The sequence below is a fragment of the Colius striatus genome, chromosome 3, assembly GCF_028858725.1.
Source record: "Colius striatus isolate bColStr4 chromosome 3, bColStr4.1.hap1, whole genome shotgun sequence".
NCBI classification, from domain to species: Eukaryota; Metazoa; Chordata; class Aves; order Coliiformes; family Coliidae; genus Colius; species Colius striatus.
Genome location: NC_084761.1, coordinates 9,386,896 through 9,400,364, shown reverse-complemented (window position 1 = coordinate 9,400,364; position 13,469 = coordinate 9,386,896). Strand labels below are relative to the sequence as shown.

The following is a 13,469-nucleotide window of genomic DNA, read 5'->3' as shown; positions in this document are numbered from 1 at the left end:
TTACAATACAGAGCTGTTTGCCTTGAAAAAGATGACTGGAATGAAAATATAAATTTGAATAAAGTTCACTCAGAATTTTTACCAATAGCAAGTATTTGAATGCAAAGATGCTCTTCTCTTCATAAGGTAATTTGGATATATTCAAGTCATTTTGTGGCTCCAAATTGTCTTGTCAGATTCCTCTTAAAATATGAAAATATGTTTACATTAACTGAGAAACATAGCTGAAAAATTTCAGCATGAAATGGACAGTAACCAATTGACAACTAACAACAAATCAACATAAGTCCTAATAAAAAGAGAGGAACTATTTGTTGATTTCTCCACTAATCCACAGACAACTAAATACAATTTTAAAATTTGTTAAATACTTGGAAAACCAACTTTCTTTGACTGAGAATGACATGCTACTTCTAGCCAGCATTTGTTTAAAAAGATTTTCACACTACAGCTATCCTATAGGCTCTCCTATGTGTTGCAATTCAATTAGCAAAGGGACACCTTTGGCAAAAAAAAGCTATTTTATTTTTATTTTGAACATATGTTCCTGGTCTGCTCTTCCCAAGCCAGGTGACTGTTGCCATGTACACTCCAGTGAACAAAGCAAAGTGGTAAGCTGTTTGCCAACTTAGTAACAACAAATTCAATGTTAACTGGACTTGTTTAAGCAACAGGTTAATTTAAAGACTGTATTACAACTGTCCTTTTTAATTTAAACTTCTCCTCAATTCAGCATTGAAGCAGAAAAGAAAGCAAAACAGTTGTAGTAAAATTACAAAGCACACAGTAGAATTACAAGCTGTTGCAAAAATAAGTTTAGGTCTATAATTGTAAGACTGAACACAGATGATTTGCTGACTAAACAATAAGCTTGTGAATACAGCAAACTCCAACACGGTGGGGGGTTGTTCATTTGTTTTTACAATCTAGTTGTTTCAAATACAGTTACAAAAGCAACAGCCAGTCATCTGGTGTGGTCTGTCCTTTGCATATACTAAAACAAGCAGAGAAAAGCAAGACCCATGCATTACAATGTACATAGATATTATCACTAAATAATCAATTAACAGGTCACATAGCACCAGCAAATGCTGGTCCTGGACAATTAACTGCTATTAACATCACTATATACTGGTGAATACTTAAACTCCATCACTTTCACAAAATACCTATCAGCAGAGATTTTCTGTTAAGCTGTAAGGCAGCTTTGGACTAACACTACCTGAACATTTTCTAGAATCTCCTGAACACGATTCAACAAAGCTCTTTTTCGAGAGTTCTGTCTCCAGGTCTCTAGGTCCAGTGCTTTCTGTTTATATTGCTGTATTTCTTTTTTCTTCTCAAGGCTAAGCTGCAAAACAGAGTGTAAGAAACATAGTTTATTATCACTAAACACAAATTTCAATAAAAAATTACAAAAAAATAGGTTAGAAAGAAAAACAACAGAACAAAACAATAGGAGAGCAATCAGCTAAGCTGAAACTTTGTGCACATTTTGAATGTCAGCTTCTCTTTAACCTATTTTACTTTTTTTTTTAAAGGAAGATGCCAAAATTCTTTCTTAGCACACATGCAAATGACTGCCAATTTAAAAGGTCATTTATTAAAAAAATACATGAAGATTACATGCTACAGTACCAACTTCAAATGACACAGGACTCAGACTGCAGGGGAGGCATTTCTCAGTCCTCTTTGAAGATGGGAGGTTTGGGCACCCCAAAAAGCCCTCAGTGACCCATCTTCCTACCCGTACTCAAACTATTAGGCTCTATGAAGGACTAGCTTGCACTTGCTCTCTTGAATCAGAGGGGAATTTCACAAGATAGAAATAAAGGCAAGCAGTCTTCTGGATCCTTTCAACAATCAGAATCTGAAAATCTTTCAAGTTATTACTTTAGAATATGTAGTTTGGATGAAAGTCAAAAGTAGATCTACAAAACTACACCTCCAAAAACTGGTTTCACAGAAATGTCTACAAAATTAAATAGTCTCAAGTCAAATCATGCATTTCTTCCATGAAACCTTAAAATACCCACTCATTTGTAAATGAAAATATTATAATAGATCACTCAATTTCTAATGTATATCTGCATCACAGTTTTTGGACAGCACTGTTGGAGAGCCTCTCCATTTACACTTCTCATCACTGAAACAAGGAAGTCAGTTGCATTATTGCACAAAAGCTACCAACAGTCTTCTGCTTAGCTTTGTTTGCCTTAAGCACAGAAGGACTTACCATAATTGATGAGCCTGAGAAATACATTAAAGGAAGTCGCACATGCAAAACCAAAAATTTACTTAAAAGCTTTTTAACTACCTCACTATTTCCTGTATGCACATATTTTTTAACACTTTCAAACAAATTCACATGTTCAATAAGTTAAGCCCAGCAATAATATTTGCCTATTTAATACCACAAATATTTTTACTCCCTTTGTGAAGTTTCAAGAAATTATAGCAAAAGTAGTCAATGTGAAAAAAGGTAAATTTTACCCCTACTTGGTAAAATTAAGACTAGGAATGCTTAGAATACACTAAGCAGGAAGCCAGATGATACCTCATAAGGAGCTGTACGTTCAGTAGAATCATTAAATGTGGACATCAAAGGCAATGCCACCAGAAGAGTTAGCACACCAAGGAAGAAAAAAATATAAAGCCTTACCAGAGGGGAAAGCACGGGAACTCCATGGAATTGAATGAGGGAGATGTTTTTGTGCTGAAGAGTGAAAGAGCTTTCTCTTTTTATTGCTTCATTTTGGATTCTGGAAAGATGCTTCTTACAGAATATTTCATAGTCCTCCATCTTCATGTTAACTAAGCTGCAAAGAATAATAATGTTGGCCAACCTGATAGCCTTTTATAAGACGAAATCGGATGGATAGATCACAGAATCACAGAATCTTATGGGTTGGAGGGGACATTGAAAGATCATCTAAATACAATCCCAATCTCACAGCAGGGCCACCTAGAGTAGGTCACACAAGAACTCGTCAAGGTGGATTTTGAATGTCTCCAGAGAAGGAGACTCCATAACCCACCTGAGCAGCCCATTTCAGTGCTCCCTCATCTTCACAGTGAAGTAGTTTTGCCTTATGTTTCTTTGGAACCTCTTATGTTCCAGCTTATACCCATTTCCCCTTGTCCTACCATTGGACATCATTGAGCACAGCCTGGCTCCATCCTCCTGACACACACCCTTTATGCATTTGTAAACACTAATGAAGTGATCTTTAAAAGCCCCTTCCAAACCTTAAGATTCTGTGATTCTGTTACTCGTCCATGTACTTCCGAGACCGTGGAAGAAAAACAACGCCACAACTAACTCTATATCACAATATTCTGGAAAACAAACCAAGTTTCTCCTCTTCCTGTCATTAACAAAAGCTAAAAAGCTCTTCTTTTTTTCCCCCTCAAATAAAAATAGAATCTGCATATACACATAGAAACACTGAGAAGGCAAGCACTGAGACAACCAGCATTTGCAACACTACATATGCTACAGATAATCTTAACAATTTCTGTCAAAGGCTACAAACTTTAAAGTCTCCTCCAACTATCTGATTGATTGTCCCAATAGTATGGAAAAAAAAACAATAAATAAAATCGCAGACAATGTTTAAATAAATAAATAACTCATTAAGCTGGTATTAAAGCGAGGGCAGCCTTTACATTTAGGGAGCTGAGAGGAATGCGTGTCTCATTCCCAAGAGCCCCCTCCTCGATACAGCCCTGGGTGAACAGGCGCCAAGGCTTCCACCAAAAAAATACATCAGAGCCTTGCTTCCTTAAAACATCCTATACATCTCGCGCTGCCCATCGCCGCCAGAGTACTACTGCAGAGCCAAACACCACCTGCCAAGGCCTCCAACGCTTTTGTTCCCTCTCACACCTCGTCGGCCCCTTTCTGCCTCCCTCCTGCCTGCTCGAGCGTCCCAGGCCGCCCGGTTGGACCCTCCTCCCGGCCCCGACGGCAGCGCAGCCTCGTCTCGTCTCCCCGCGCGGCTACACTACTACACGGCTACCCCACAGCAGCCCAACGCTCGCCTACGGGAGGCGGGGGGCAGTGGCGGGGCGGGACCGGGCCGGGCCTAGCCCCGCGGCCCTCCCCCAACCGCCTCTCGCTCCCGGCGGGGCACGGCCCGGACCACAGCACCCGTGCCCGCGCTCTACCGGCGAACCGCTCGGTACCTGCGCGGGGCCCGAAGCCCGGCGCGGCGCTGCCCGATCGCTCCCCGCCACCTGCACGGCTCGGCTCCACTCCGCCTCGCCGCCTCCCAGCAGCTGCCTCCCGGCAACCGCCTCCTGCCAACCGCCCCGGCCGCGCTTCCGCGCCGGAGCCCGCAGCACTACAAGGCCCAGCGCGCACTGCGGCCCTGCTCCTCCCTCTTCGGGGCGGGGGGACACGGGCGAGGCTCAGAAGTTAGGGAACATCCTGACTTGGTGTAGGGGAGGGAGTGAGCTTGATCTACAGATTTCTTCACATCACTGAGCCTCGCAGGACGAGTCTGTTATTTTGGGGCGAGCTCCCAGCGAAGTCTCCAGTCTGCAAGGATACGAGGTGGAACCGAGGCCACTCAGCTGGTCTGACTTCCAGCGATTTCCACCCACCTGTCTCCAAGTTCCCCTGTTAACCCCAGTGAGGCCTATCCTGCTTTATCACATGAAACACCATCCGGCTGTGCGCTCCTTGCACAGCCAGGGCCACCAAAGGGCTTCCTGCAGGTATTGGTTTCACTGAACGCGCTCTGGTAAGATAAACATGAGAACTTGTTAATTCTCTATCTGAGCGTCAGGGTGTCACTGCTGCCATCCTACCCCCAGTCCCACCCACCAGTGCTGAGCATCCCCTGAGGCAGGGCAGGTGGGAAGCACACGCTTGTTTGCCAGCACTAGGCCCAGGGAGAATGAATTTAGTTATGGAAACATCAAGTCCCCAGAGGTGGTAGAGCTGTCGTTTCAAAAGACAGCTCCTTCATCGTGTACAACGTGTTAAATACTGCTTTTTAAAAACCTTTATCTTTGGTCTTAACAAATGCTGTCATTTATTAAAAGCTGCATCTCAGGTGCTCAGAATCAGCTGGGACAGTAAGTGACAAATATTTTAAATAAATAAGTCCAGTTTAGATGATTGGCTGGCACGTGTTCTGCTTTTGTTTGGCAGGAGTTCCTCACTGCAAAGGCAATTACTTCCATCCTTCCCACAGAGAACACAAAAATGACAAAATCGTCCTTTATGTTAATACAAACTTCTGTTTCCTCTGCTTTGGTATTGCATTTCTAGTCCACTGAGCCCAGTTTCCTCAGCCTTCACGGTCACCGTTGAGGTGAGGGGGCCCAGGCGGGGTGTGGCGTTTCCTTCTCTGGAAGTTTCCACACCCGCCTGGACGCGCTCCTTTGTGACATCATTGAGGGGAACCTGCTTTATCAGGGGCTGGACCAGGTGATCTCTGGAGATCCCTTCTGACCCCCAGCCATTCTGCGACTGTCCGTCGCACGGCTCTCTCCTCTGCTTTCTCTCCAGGCACTGGAGCTCTGTCTCTGGCAGAAGCCTCCCTTCAGGCCTGGGGCTCTGCTGTCCCGTAGACTGCTCCTGCCCCACTGCCCTGCTGGTGTCGGTGTTGGTGTCAGGTTCAGTTTGTGGGCAGCTGTATTGTATATAGAGATACAATACTTGCTCGGAAAATAACGATATTATTATATTGTTGGGGAGAAAGCCCTGACGCTGTGCAGACACGGGCCTTTCCCGACTCTGGGCTGAGTTAGGCCTACCCTTGGCTTAACTGCTTATTTTTATCTGCCATTTTTTTATCTAGAGTAAGCCTTGCAGCGCTCCTCCGACCTTTCCCCGAGGAACGGGCAAAAGCCCCAGGACCCGCGGGCCCCAGCCCCACTGCGCCCTCAGCGCCTGCCGGCGGGCTCGGCCTTGCCGCGCGGGGATTGGCCGCTGCCGCGCCCCGATTCGCCGAAGGCGGGCCTTGGCTCTCAGCGGATGGCACGGCTGCGTGGGCAGCCCCGCTCCCGCTCCCGCCCCCGCTCCCGCTCCCGCTCCCGCCCCCGCTCCCGCTCGGTGGCCGTCACCCCCATGCTGTGCGACAAGGATGACCTGCTGAGCGCCCTGACGGCGGTGCTGGGCGCGCTGCTGGCAATAAGCCGCAGCCCGGCGCTGGCCTGCCTGCTGACAGCCGGACTGTTCCTGGCGCTGCGAGCCTTCAGCCTGGATCCCGCCCCGGCCGAGAAGGCGCGGCGCGTCCTGCAGCCCCGCGGCGCCGCCGCCTGCATCGCACACCGCGGCGGCGCGCACGACGCGCCCGAGAACACGCTGATGGCCATCCGACAGGTCAGCACGGCGGCGCCTCACCGCGCCCGCCTCGCCCGCGCAGCCTCTCCTCCCCTATCCCGGCCCGGCCGGGACAGCCGGCCTCGTCCCGCAGCGCGCTGGGGGCGCGGCTATCGTGCCCCGCCTCTGAGGGCCGGACACGGCCCGGGACGAGGTTGGAAGCGTAAGGAAGAGGTAGCAAATGCTCTGCAGAGGCTGATAGCCTTGGAGAGCCCAGTCCCCATAGGTCTGGTGAGAAAGAGCCTGAAGTCCGTGGGCAGTAATACAAGTCTGTAGGTTATGCTTGCCTATGTGCCTTTTCAGTAGGCATCAAGCCCTTGTCACCCCAAATAGTTCCAGCTTCTTCCAGCTTGCCACAGGAAACTATTTATGGCTTGTCAGTCAGTCCTTCAGTCCCCAAGCAGGTTCAGAACAGTTTGATCAGTTCTCAATCTTTCTGTGGCAGCTCTGGTCTATCTCTGGTGCTGATGGGTATTTTTGCAGTGTAACAATAATGAAATGCTATATTTTGCTGATGTTGCAATAGACTACAGAGTGCGGAAAGTAACTCAGTGAGGTCATCTGCTTTTTAAGCCTTGAAAATCTGTAATAAGAAAACACAGTTATGGAAAAATCTGGTGCTGTGAGAACTTCACTGTGTACAGCCCTGCTGTGAAACTTAGGGCTGCCTCATCTGAGAGGCATCATGGTGCAGCCAGGGTTCAAAACCTCTTTCTGAGAATAATTTCAAATTGTAATTATCAGTTGCTGCTTTGGTGGTTTTACTGGAGCTGCACAACAGAGATCCTTGGCATGTATACATGGCAGATACCTTCTAGAGTAACCTCTAGTGCCTATTGGATATTTGTCTTTCTGGTGCCTTGGCCCTTTTCCCAGGAGTGCGTTTGACCTTCAGAACAATTCATCTTGTAGTTCACTCAGGTTCCTGGAAAAGAGCCAGGGCAAGAGCAGTATGTACAAAATGTTCTAAGATGGTTCAGTTGCTTTTTGCTCTCTGATATGAGGATTCCTCAGATAGGAGCAGTGACTTGCCAACGTATATCTATTATTTAGTACCAGCGTCCTAAGTGGTGCTTCGGGAAAGTTTTGTATCTACTGTGTATAGTGGCTCAAGTCTACTGCACAGAAGTGGTGAATCAGACTCTTAAAGGACACATTGTACCTATGTGCCATAAAAAAAATAACAGATGACTCCTTTACCTTGTGCAAGCAAAGACTTTATGCTCTGATGGCCTGCTCCAATCTGGCTGCTGAGTGTTAATGTCTAAATGATCTAAACTGTAGGCATTTACTTCCTATCTTGGGAGTTATTAGACCAGAAGGAGAGACCGGGATTCTTTTCTGCCTTTTTATCCCGAAACAGTCCCAACCTCACGATGGAGACATTATCACTATGTGTTTATCTATGACACATGCTATATACTTCCAGTTGATCTATGAATGCTTCTCATGATAACCTGGATAAAACCTACTCTGTTCTGCAGGTCAAGCTCACTGAAAGGAGTATTATTAGGTTTGGGGTTTTTTTACCAGAATACAAATGAATTATAGCTATACTTGTATTGAAATCTGTCTCTTCTGTTATGTGTGATTTGTTGTCAACAGGCATCTGAGAATGGAGCAATGGGTGTTGAGCTGGATCTTGAATTTACTGCAGATGGTGTCCCTGTTCTAATGCATGATGAAACAGTAGAAAGGACAACTAATGGCTCTGGAAGATTGAGTGACCTGACTTTTGATGAAATTAGGAAACTCAATCCATGTGCAAAGCATAAGCTATGGTAAATGAACTATTGCTATTCTGAAACTGCTGTTTCAACAGTGAAGAAATATTATTGATAAACAAAGTTATTGATTTGATCTGCCCTTGCTACACATGCAGCCTTTCACTAGGTGAGAGCCAGCACCACCATTGCTGGTAGGGCTTGTTCCCCCCTTTGATACAGATGTATTAACAAAGTATGTTTAGGAATCCCTAGGAAACAGCTCTGTGGAGCTGAAGACATGTGTGCTCATTTGTCTATCTGTGGTGACTGCAAACCAGTGAGGAATTCTCTGTTTCTACAGGCACAAATGCCAGAATGAAAAGGTACCAACTCTGAGAGAAGCTGTTGTGGAGTCAATGCGTCACAACCTTATCATCTACTTCGATGTCAAAGGCCACGCAAATCAGGTACCACTTACTGTACCAAGACACCTTCCTTCACCCTTTCTTTCAGTTTCTAGCCTGCTTTATTTTTTAAACTGAGATGTGTGGTACAGTCTCTTGACTCATATAAGTGAGTCCCAGGAAGCTGCAACTTACAATTAGCATGTGACTCCTCTAAGCATTGAGTCTAGCCCACAGCACCTCCATGACACAAAGCAAAGTGAATTCCCTACCTCTACTGAGGGCAGCTTGCAGCTCATCTTCATCCTCTAGCTAGGGATCCTGCTTCTCTATAATTGGTGGAGATACAGGTGATCAATAACTAACACTTTATGGAATTGAGACTTTTTTTTTCTTTAGCATAGCAAAATATAGAAATACATTCATTTTCCCCTTGAGCTAAACCCTAGGGAGTACTTCAGAATTTTATCCACAGTGTGTTTAAGGGTATTTCAGACACTGAAAACACTACTGATTGCTGTGAGAAGACTCCTGAAAAGGACTTCTGTTGCCAAAACTAAAATGTCATTTCTGTGTTAATAGCACAAATAAGTTGTCAATTTTCTTCTCCCCCCTTTCCATTTCAATCATCTTGTTACACGAAACAGGAAAGCATTTTTAAAGGGGATTTTGTTCTAAAATGACTTGGAAGTGAAAGTATGAGCGTATGTCTAACTATACCATCTGTGTGTATCTCTAATTGACAGGCAGTTGATGCCCTGAAACAACTCTACCAGGAATTTCCGACCTTGTATGACAACAGCGTTGTCTGTTCTTTCACGCCAGATGTTGTTTATAAGGTGATGGTTCCTAAAAGTTTCTTTTGGGGTGGTTTCTTTTTAGTTCTGTCTGGGGATTTCAGTGAGATACACAACTCCCAGTTCCAGGTGACTTTTGGGTTGTTAAAATTGCCAAGACTTTCAAAAACAAGTGATGCCTAAGTCTCCTGCATAATCTTATTAGATCACTCTGTGCCTATTAGATGTATGTATTGTACATCTACAGCCCTTCCCTCCATTTGGAAAGCCATGCAGAAAAAAAAGTGTTTTGCTCTTACAACTGGCATGGGGCCAGGTATCTGTGTGCAAGGTACCTATTAAACCTCATATTTTGGTGTAAATGTAGCCTATTCTTACAACTGTTCCCTAATTCTCATTGCTAAGTCCACTCAGTGTGTACTTTATTTCACAGCCTGACTGTTCTGCAATTTGTTTAACATAAGAGCAGGTGTTTATTCGACTACATTTTAAAGAAAAAACAGTAAAAATATCATAAACAGCTGTCTGAAACTCAGAGTTATGGAAGGCTGTGGCAGGGAAAGGGCACAGGATTCAGGTAGAGCTGCAAATGCAAGTTACTACTTCATATCCAACCTCTCCCAGTTCATCACAGCCTTTCCTCCTTGATCTTCCAGATGAGACAAGCTGACAAAGATGTTGTAACAGCACTAACACACAGGCCTTGGCTCCTGAGTTACCTTGGAGATGGGACACCACGTTTTTCTGCCTTCTGGAAACATTATTTCTATGTGATGGTGGATATCATCATAGATTGGAGCCTACACAGCTTCCTGTGGCGACTGTGTGGGGTTTCAGGTTTCCTCATCCAGAAAGACTTTGTTTCTCCGTAAGTCTTAGAGCTTGCTAATTTATCAGGAGGCCATATCATTCTATGAGTATATCAGGGTGGAGTTAACATAGTATATGTTAATCAATGAGTTCCATTTAGTGCTGTGTAAGGCTGTTTATGTAGCTTCTTTCCTGCATGCTGTTTCATTATTTTAAGCCTTTATCTTTTCAATCTGATCTCTTAGATCCTAAGTTTAATGTCAAAGGGAAAGAAAACTTGCTTTTGCCCACTTACAGTAATAACACACAAAAAGACAACATTGGAAAAAGTGACACGCTGTCATTCTTGAAGCAGTGCTGATGTAAGACTAAAACTCAGTTGTAGCCTTGGCACTATCTGCTTTAAGCATGGGAGTGTCAGCCTTCCTCTCACTGTGTCTTTGTTGCTTGCAGAGAATACGTATCGCAGTGGGCTTCCAAAGGGATTCACGTGGTTGCCTGGACAGTGAACACTTTTGCAGAAAAGAGTTACTATGAAAATGTCCTTGAATGCAGCTACATCACTGACAGCTTGCTGGAAGACTGTGAGCCTCACATCTAGACACGTGCTTTGGAGACACTGCTGCAGGTCTGAAGTCGCCTGCAAGAGAGATCCACTGGTGCAGATGTGACCCCTAGTGATAGTTCTGAGAAGATGTTTACTCTTGCTGCATGGACACATCTTTAGAGCAGGAAGCCCCACTGTTGCAGCTCTGGCCAAGACTGTGGTACAGCCATTTGCAGTCTGACGGATCACACTGTAATGCCAAAGGATCAGATCCGACGAGCTGACTGGGCCATGCCATGACTGTGCAAGTTGAGTTGTATTTCCTTTGCTTTGTTTAAGTCTTGGTGATCAAGTTCTAACGGCTATTTTTGGCAATTTTGAACACTTAAAATCATAGTAGTTTAGACAGTTTTGTTCTACAACTGTGGACTAATTGGAAGTTGATTAAAAAACTTCTATGTTGCTGTTCTCATAAAATAACAGTGCCAAAATAATGGTGAATTTATTTCCCTCCCACTGCATGGAGAGAGGGCTGTGCTTCATCGTGACAAGATAGCCAACTTTCCCTGGTCAGTGGGAAGACTGGGAGAGTTACTGATTAAAACTTGAGTATCTTCTGGTCCTCCAGACTTTTCAAAACAACAGAATCTTAAGGGTTGGAAGGGACCTTGAGAACCAAGGGAGGATAGAAAATCACGTCTTCTAATGATAGAGCGCACAAAATATTTCTAAAAGAAAGCTATTTATCAAGTGCTGGTAGTAGAACAAATAAGAGACATTTTGAGTCTTTGCTTATTTTTTGCATGATTGAAGGACACTCACAAGGATGGGGGGAAACAGCAATCCAGATTTAACTTGACAGCAAGAGGGTCTGCACTTAATTGTCTAATAGCTCACAGCTTTGGAATTCTTTATCAGCTGTGCACCAGTAGATTGATGCATGTTCTAACAAGTAAAACCCTTGGGAATTCTCAGGTCTTCTGGCTCCACTCTGGAGGGAGCAGGTACTTCAAGACAAGTACCTTCTTCTGCAGGAGCAGAAAATTCCTGTGGAGCCAGCCCTGATATAAGTTAGAGCACCTTTTCTCACTGGCAAATATACATGGAATTACCAAGTTTAATCATCTTGGAAGAAAGTGATAGCACTCTCAATAGAAATGAGGAATTTGAACACATAACTGACTGGTTACATGCTGCAGGTTTGTCTCACAAGCCCTCTTAGCCTGCAGGTGCAGCAGTGTGTGTTTGAGCAGAAGCATGACCTATTTAAACATAAGGAAAAACTATTTCACTGTGAATGTGGCGTCTCCTTCCTTGGAGGTCTTCAAGGCCTGCCTGGACATGTTCTATGTGACCTGATCTAGGTGAACCTGCTTCTGCAGGGGGGTTGGACTAGATGATCTCTAAAGGTCCCTTCCAACCCTACCATTCTGTGATAGGCCCAAAGAAACAGTAGTAAGGAGGTGGGTTTTCCTATCAGGGTCATGAGAGCCTCTTCATCTACCTCATGCTACATCTCAGTCTTCTGGTGTACAGCCTATAGCACATGTATGTTAAGCCCTCAGCCAGTTGCTGTCCAGCTCTTTCTTGAGTGCTGCAGCCTGTGCCTGTGCTGCTGCATCCCACAGGCACTGCCCCTACACCCCTCAGAAAAGCAAATGACCCTCCCAGCCCGAGTCCTGCTCCAAAGGTCCTTTTCATGCTCCTGCTGGGACTGTGGAGTCATGGCCCTGGTTGCAAACACCAGGCTCATGTGCCAGGATCCACAGCTATACATGCAGAAAAAATATCAAATTGATTCTCTGGTCTCAGGCTGTTTGTAAAGTTTGTACTTTTTTCTGTACCTTTGGTGTCTGGTTTTGGGTTGTCTTATCCTAAATTATGAGCATGAGGACACAATGTGCTTCTTTCCTAAGGCACTCCTATGTCCAATGCAACAAATGAAGAATAAACCAGGCACTAGTAGAAAATGGGCTAAAAAAAATTATGAATGGGCATGGCAAAATTATGACTTTGAATAAAAAGAAGCTGCATCAAGTGTCTCAAAGCTGTCTATGATAAAATCTCAATTGTGTTATTTGCACTTTATCCTTTACTGGAAAAGATATGTATCAACTCTTTGTTTACAAGCAGTGGTTTTACACAGATGAGAATTTTTATGAGTACTCTTAAAAAAGCATTCTGATAACTTGTAACATCAAAGCTGCTTTTGGGTGACTGTAATAAACTGTAAGAATGGCTCAAAATGTAAATATGATGGAAACTTAACCTGGTTCACACAAGTTACTTTGCAGCCATTACAATGTCTCGGTCATTAAAGGAACTGCACTTTAATTTCCTTCTATCTTTATTTGAACAGTACTTCCCTTTTGGTGGGTTTGGATCAGATCAAAGCAGTTGGAACAGTGTAACTGATAAAGAAATGATTCTTAAACCAAAGCTTTTATATACAATTGGGCACAAGTTTCCTTGTATTTAGTCAAGAGCAAGTGACCAGCTGTGGAGGGATCCTTACTGTAGCAAGGCAAAGGCCAGTCCCAGGACCAGAATATCACCTCCAAACCAAGCACAGGATGTTTCCTACCGTAGTAATAAGCTGCAGTCAGGACACGTTTTGCAACCTATTTTTTCTTCCATTGAAGGGTAAAAAAAAGAGTCTGAATGGTTCTTTCAGCCACTAGTGCAAATGAGTATTGCCTCCTGCAGAACATCAGTCAGTGAGTTTACCTTAAAAGTCGATTCCAACCGCTCACGGTTGAAAGTCGCCGTCTTCTCCTTCGCGGCAAGCGGCTTCCCTGGCACGCAGAGCGAGCGCCAGCGCTTGTGACACACCAGCACGGCCGCTGGGCTGCAGGGGCTCCCCTGCTG

At 44.6% G+C, this 13,469-nt stretch overlaps 3 protein-coding genes across 16 annotated transcripts in view; 1 reads left to right on the top strand and 2 right to left on the bottom strand.

Annotated features, from left to right (window-relative positions):
• The window catches only part of CCP110 (centriolar coiled-coil protein 110), a 20,965-nt gene extending 14,542 nt beyond the window's left edge, over positions 1-6,423 (bottom strand). For 3 of the 6 annotated variants that reach the window (XM_061992000.1, XM_061992003.1, XM_061992001.1), the window contains exons 1-3: positions 6,104-6,423; positions 2,663-2,819; positions 1,223-1,351 (exon numbers count right to left, since the gene is read on the bottom strand). In XM_061992000.1, the coding sequence (XP_061847984.1) occupies positions 1,223-1,351; positions 2,663-2,819; positions 6,104-6,330 (513 nt within the window). In that variant the 5' untranslated portion in view covers positions 6,331-6,423. Of the gene's footprint in view, positions 1-1,222; positions 1,352-2,662; positions 2,820-3,852; positions 4,004-4,188; positions 4,337-6,103 lie in introns of those variants that run through there. The other 3 variants (XM_061992005.1, XM_061992004.1, XM_061992006.1) reach the window with 3 other exon arrangements.
• GDE1 (glycerophosphodiester phosphodiesterase 1) lies at positions 4,420-12,883 on the top strand. 2 transcript variants are annotated; one of them, XM_061992022.1, is made up of 6 exons: positions 4,420-4,748; positions 7,943-8,118; positions 8,405-8,510; positions 9,194-9,286; positions 9,901-10,112; positions 10,508-12,883. In XM_061992022.1, the coding sequence occupies exons 2-6, from the start codon at positions 7,961-7,963 to the stop codon at positions 10,653-10,655; spliced, it is 717 nt and encodes a 238-aa protein (XP_061848006.1). In that variant the 5' UTR covers positions 4,420-4,748; positions 7,943-7,960; the 3' UTR covers positions 10,656-12,883. The 2 variants fall into 2 exon arrangements, with proteins under 2 accessions (XP_061848006.1, XP_061848005.1); XM_061992021.1 differs by lacking the exon at positions 4,420-4,748 and adding an exon at positions 6,461-6,511.
• The window catches only part of TMC5 (transmembrane channel like 5), a 37,528-nt gene continuing 30,897 nt past the window's right edge, over positions 6,839-13,469 (bottom strand). For 3 of the 8 annotated variants that reach the window (XM_061992013.1, XM_061992016.1, XM_061992014.1), the window contains one exon: positions 11,041-13,469. In XM_061992013.1, coding sequence (XP_061847997.1) covers positions 13,351-13,469 — 119 coding nt within the window. In that variant the 3' untranslated portion in view covers positions 11,041-13,350. Of the gene's footprint in view, positions 6,921-9,716; positions 10,695-11,039 lie in introns of those variants that run through there. The other 5 variants (XM_061992019.1, XM_061992017.1, XM_061992020.1 and 2 more) reach the window with 5 other exon arrangements.

Excerpts from the sequence above, each read along its gene's own strand:
- GDE1 (XM_061992022.1), top strand. The coding sequence starts at position 7,961 with ATGGGTGTTGAGCTGGATCTTGAATTTACTGCAGATGGTGTCCCTGTT. Across the intron at positions 8,119-8,404 it reads TGTGCAAAGCATAAGCTATG|GCACAAATGCCAGAATGAAA; the intron begins GTAAATGAACTA and ends CTGTTTCTACAG. Across the intron at positions 9,287-9,900 it reads CGCCAGATGTTGTTTATAAG|ATGAGACAAGCTGACAAAGA; the intron begins GTGATGGTTCCT and ends TTGATCTTCCAG.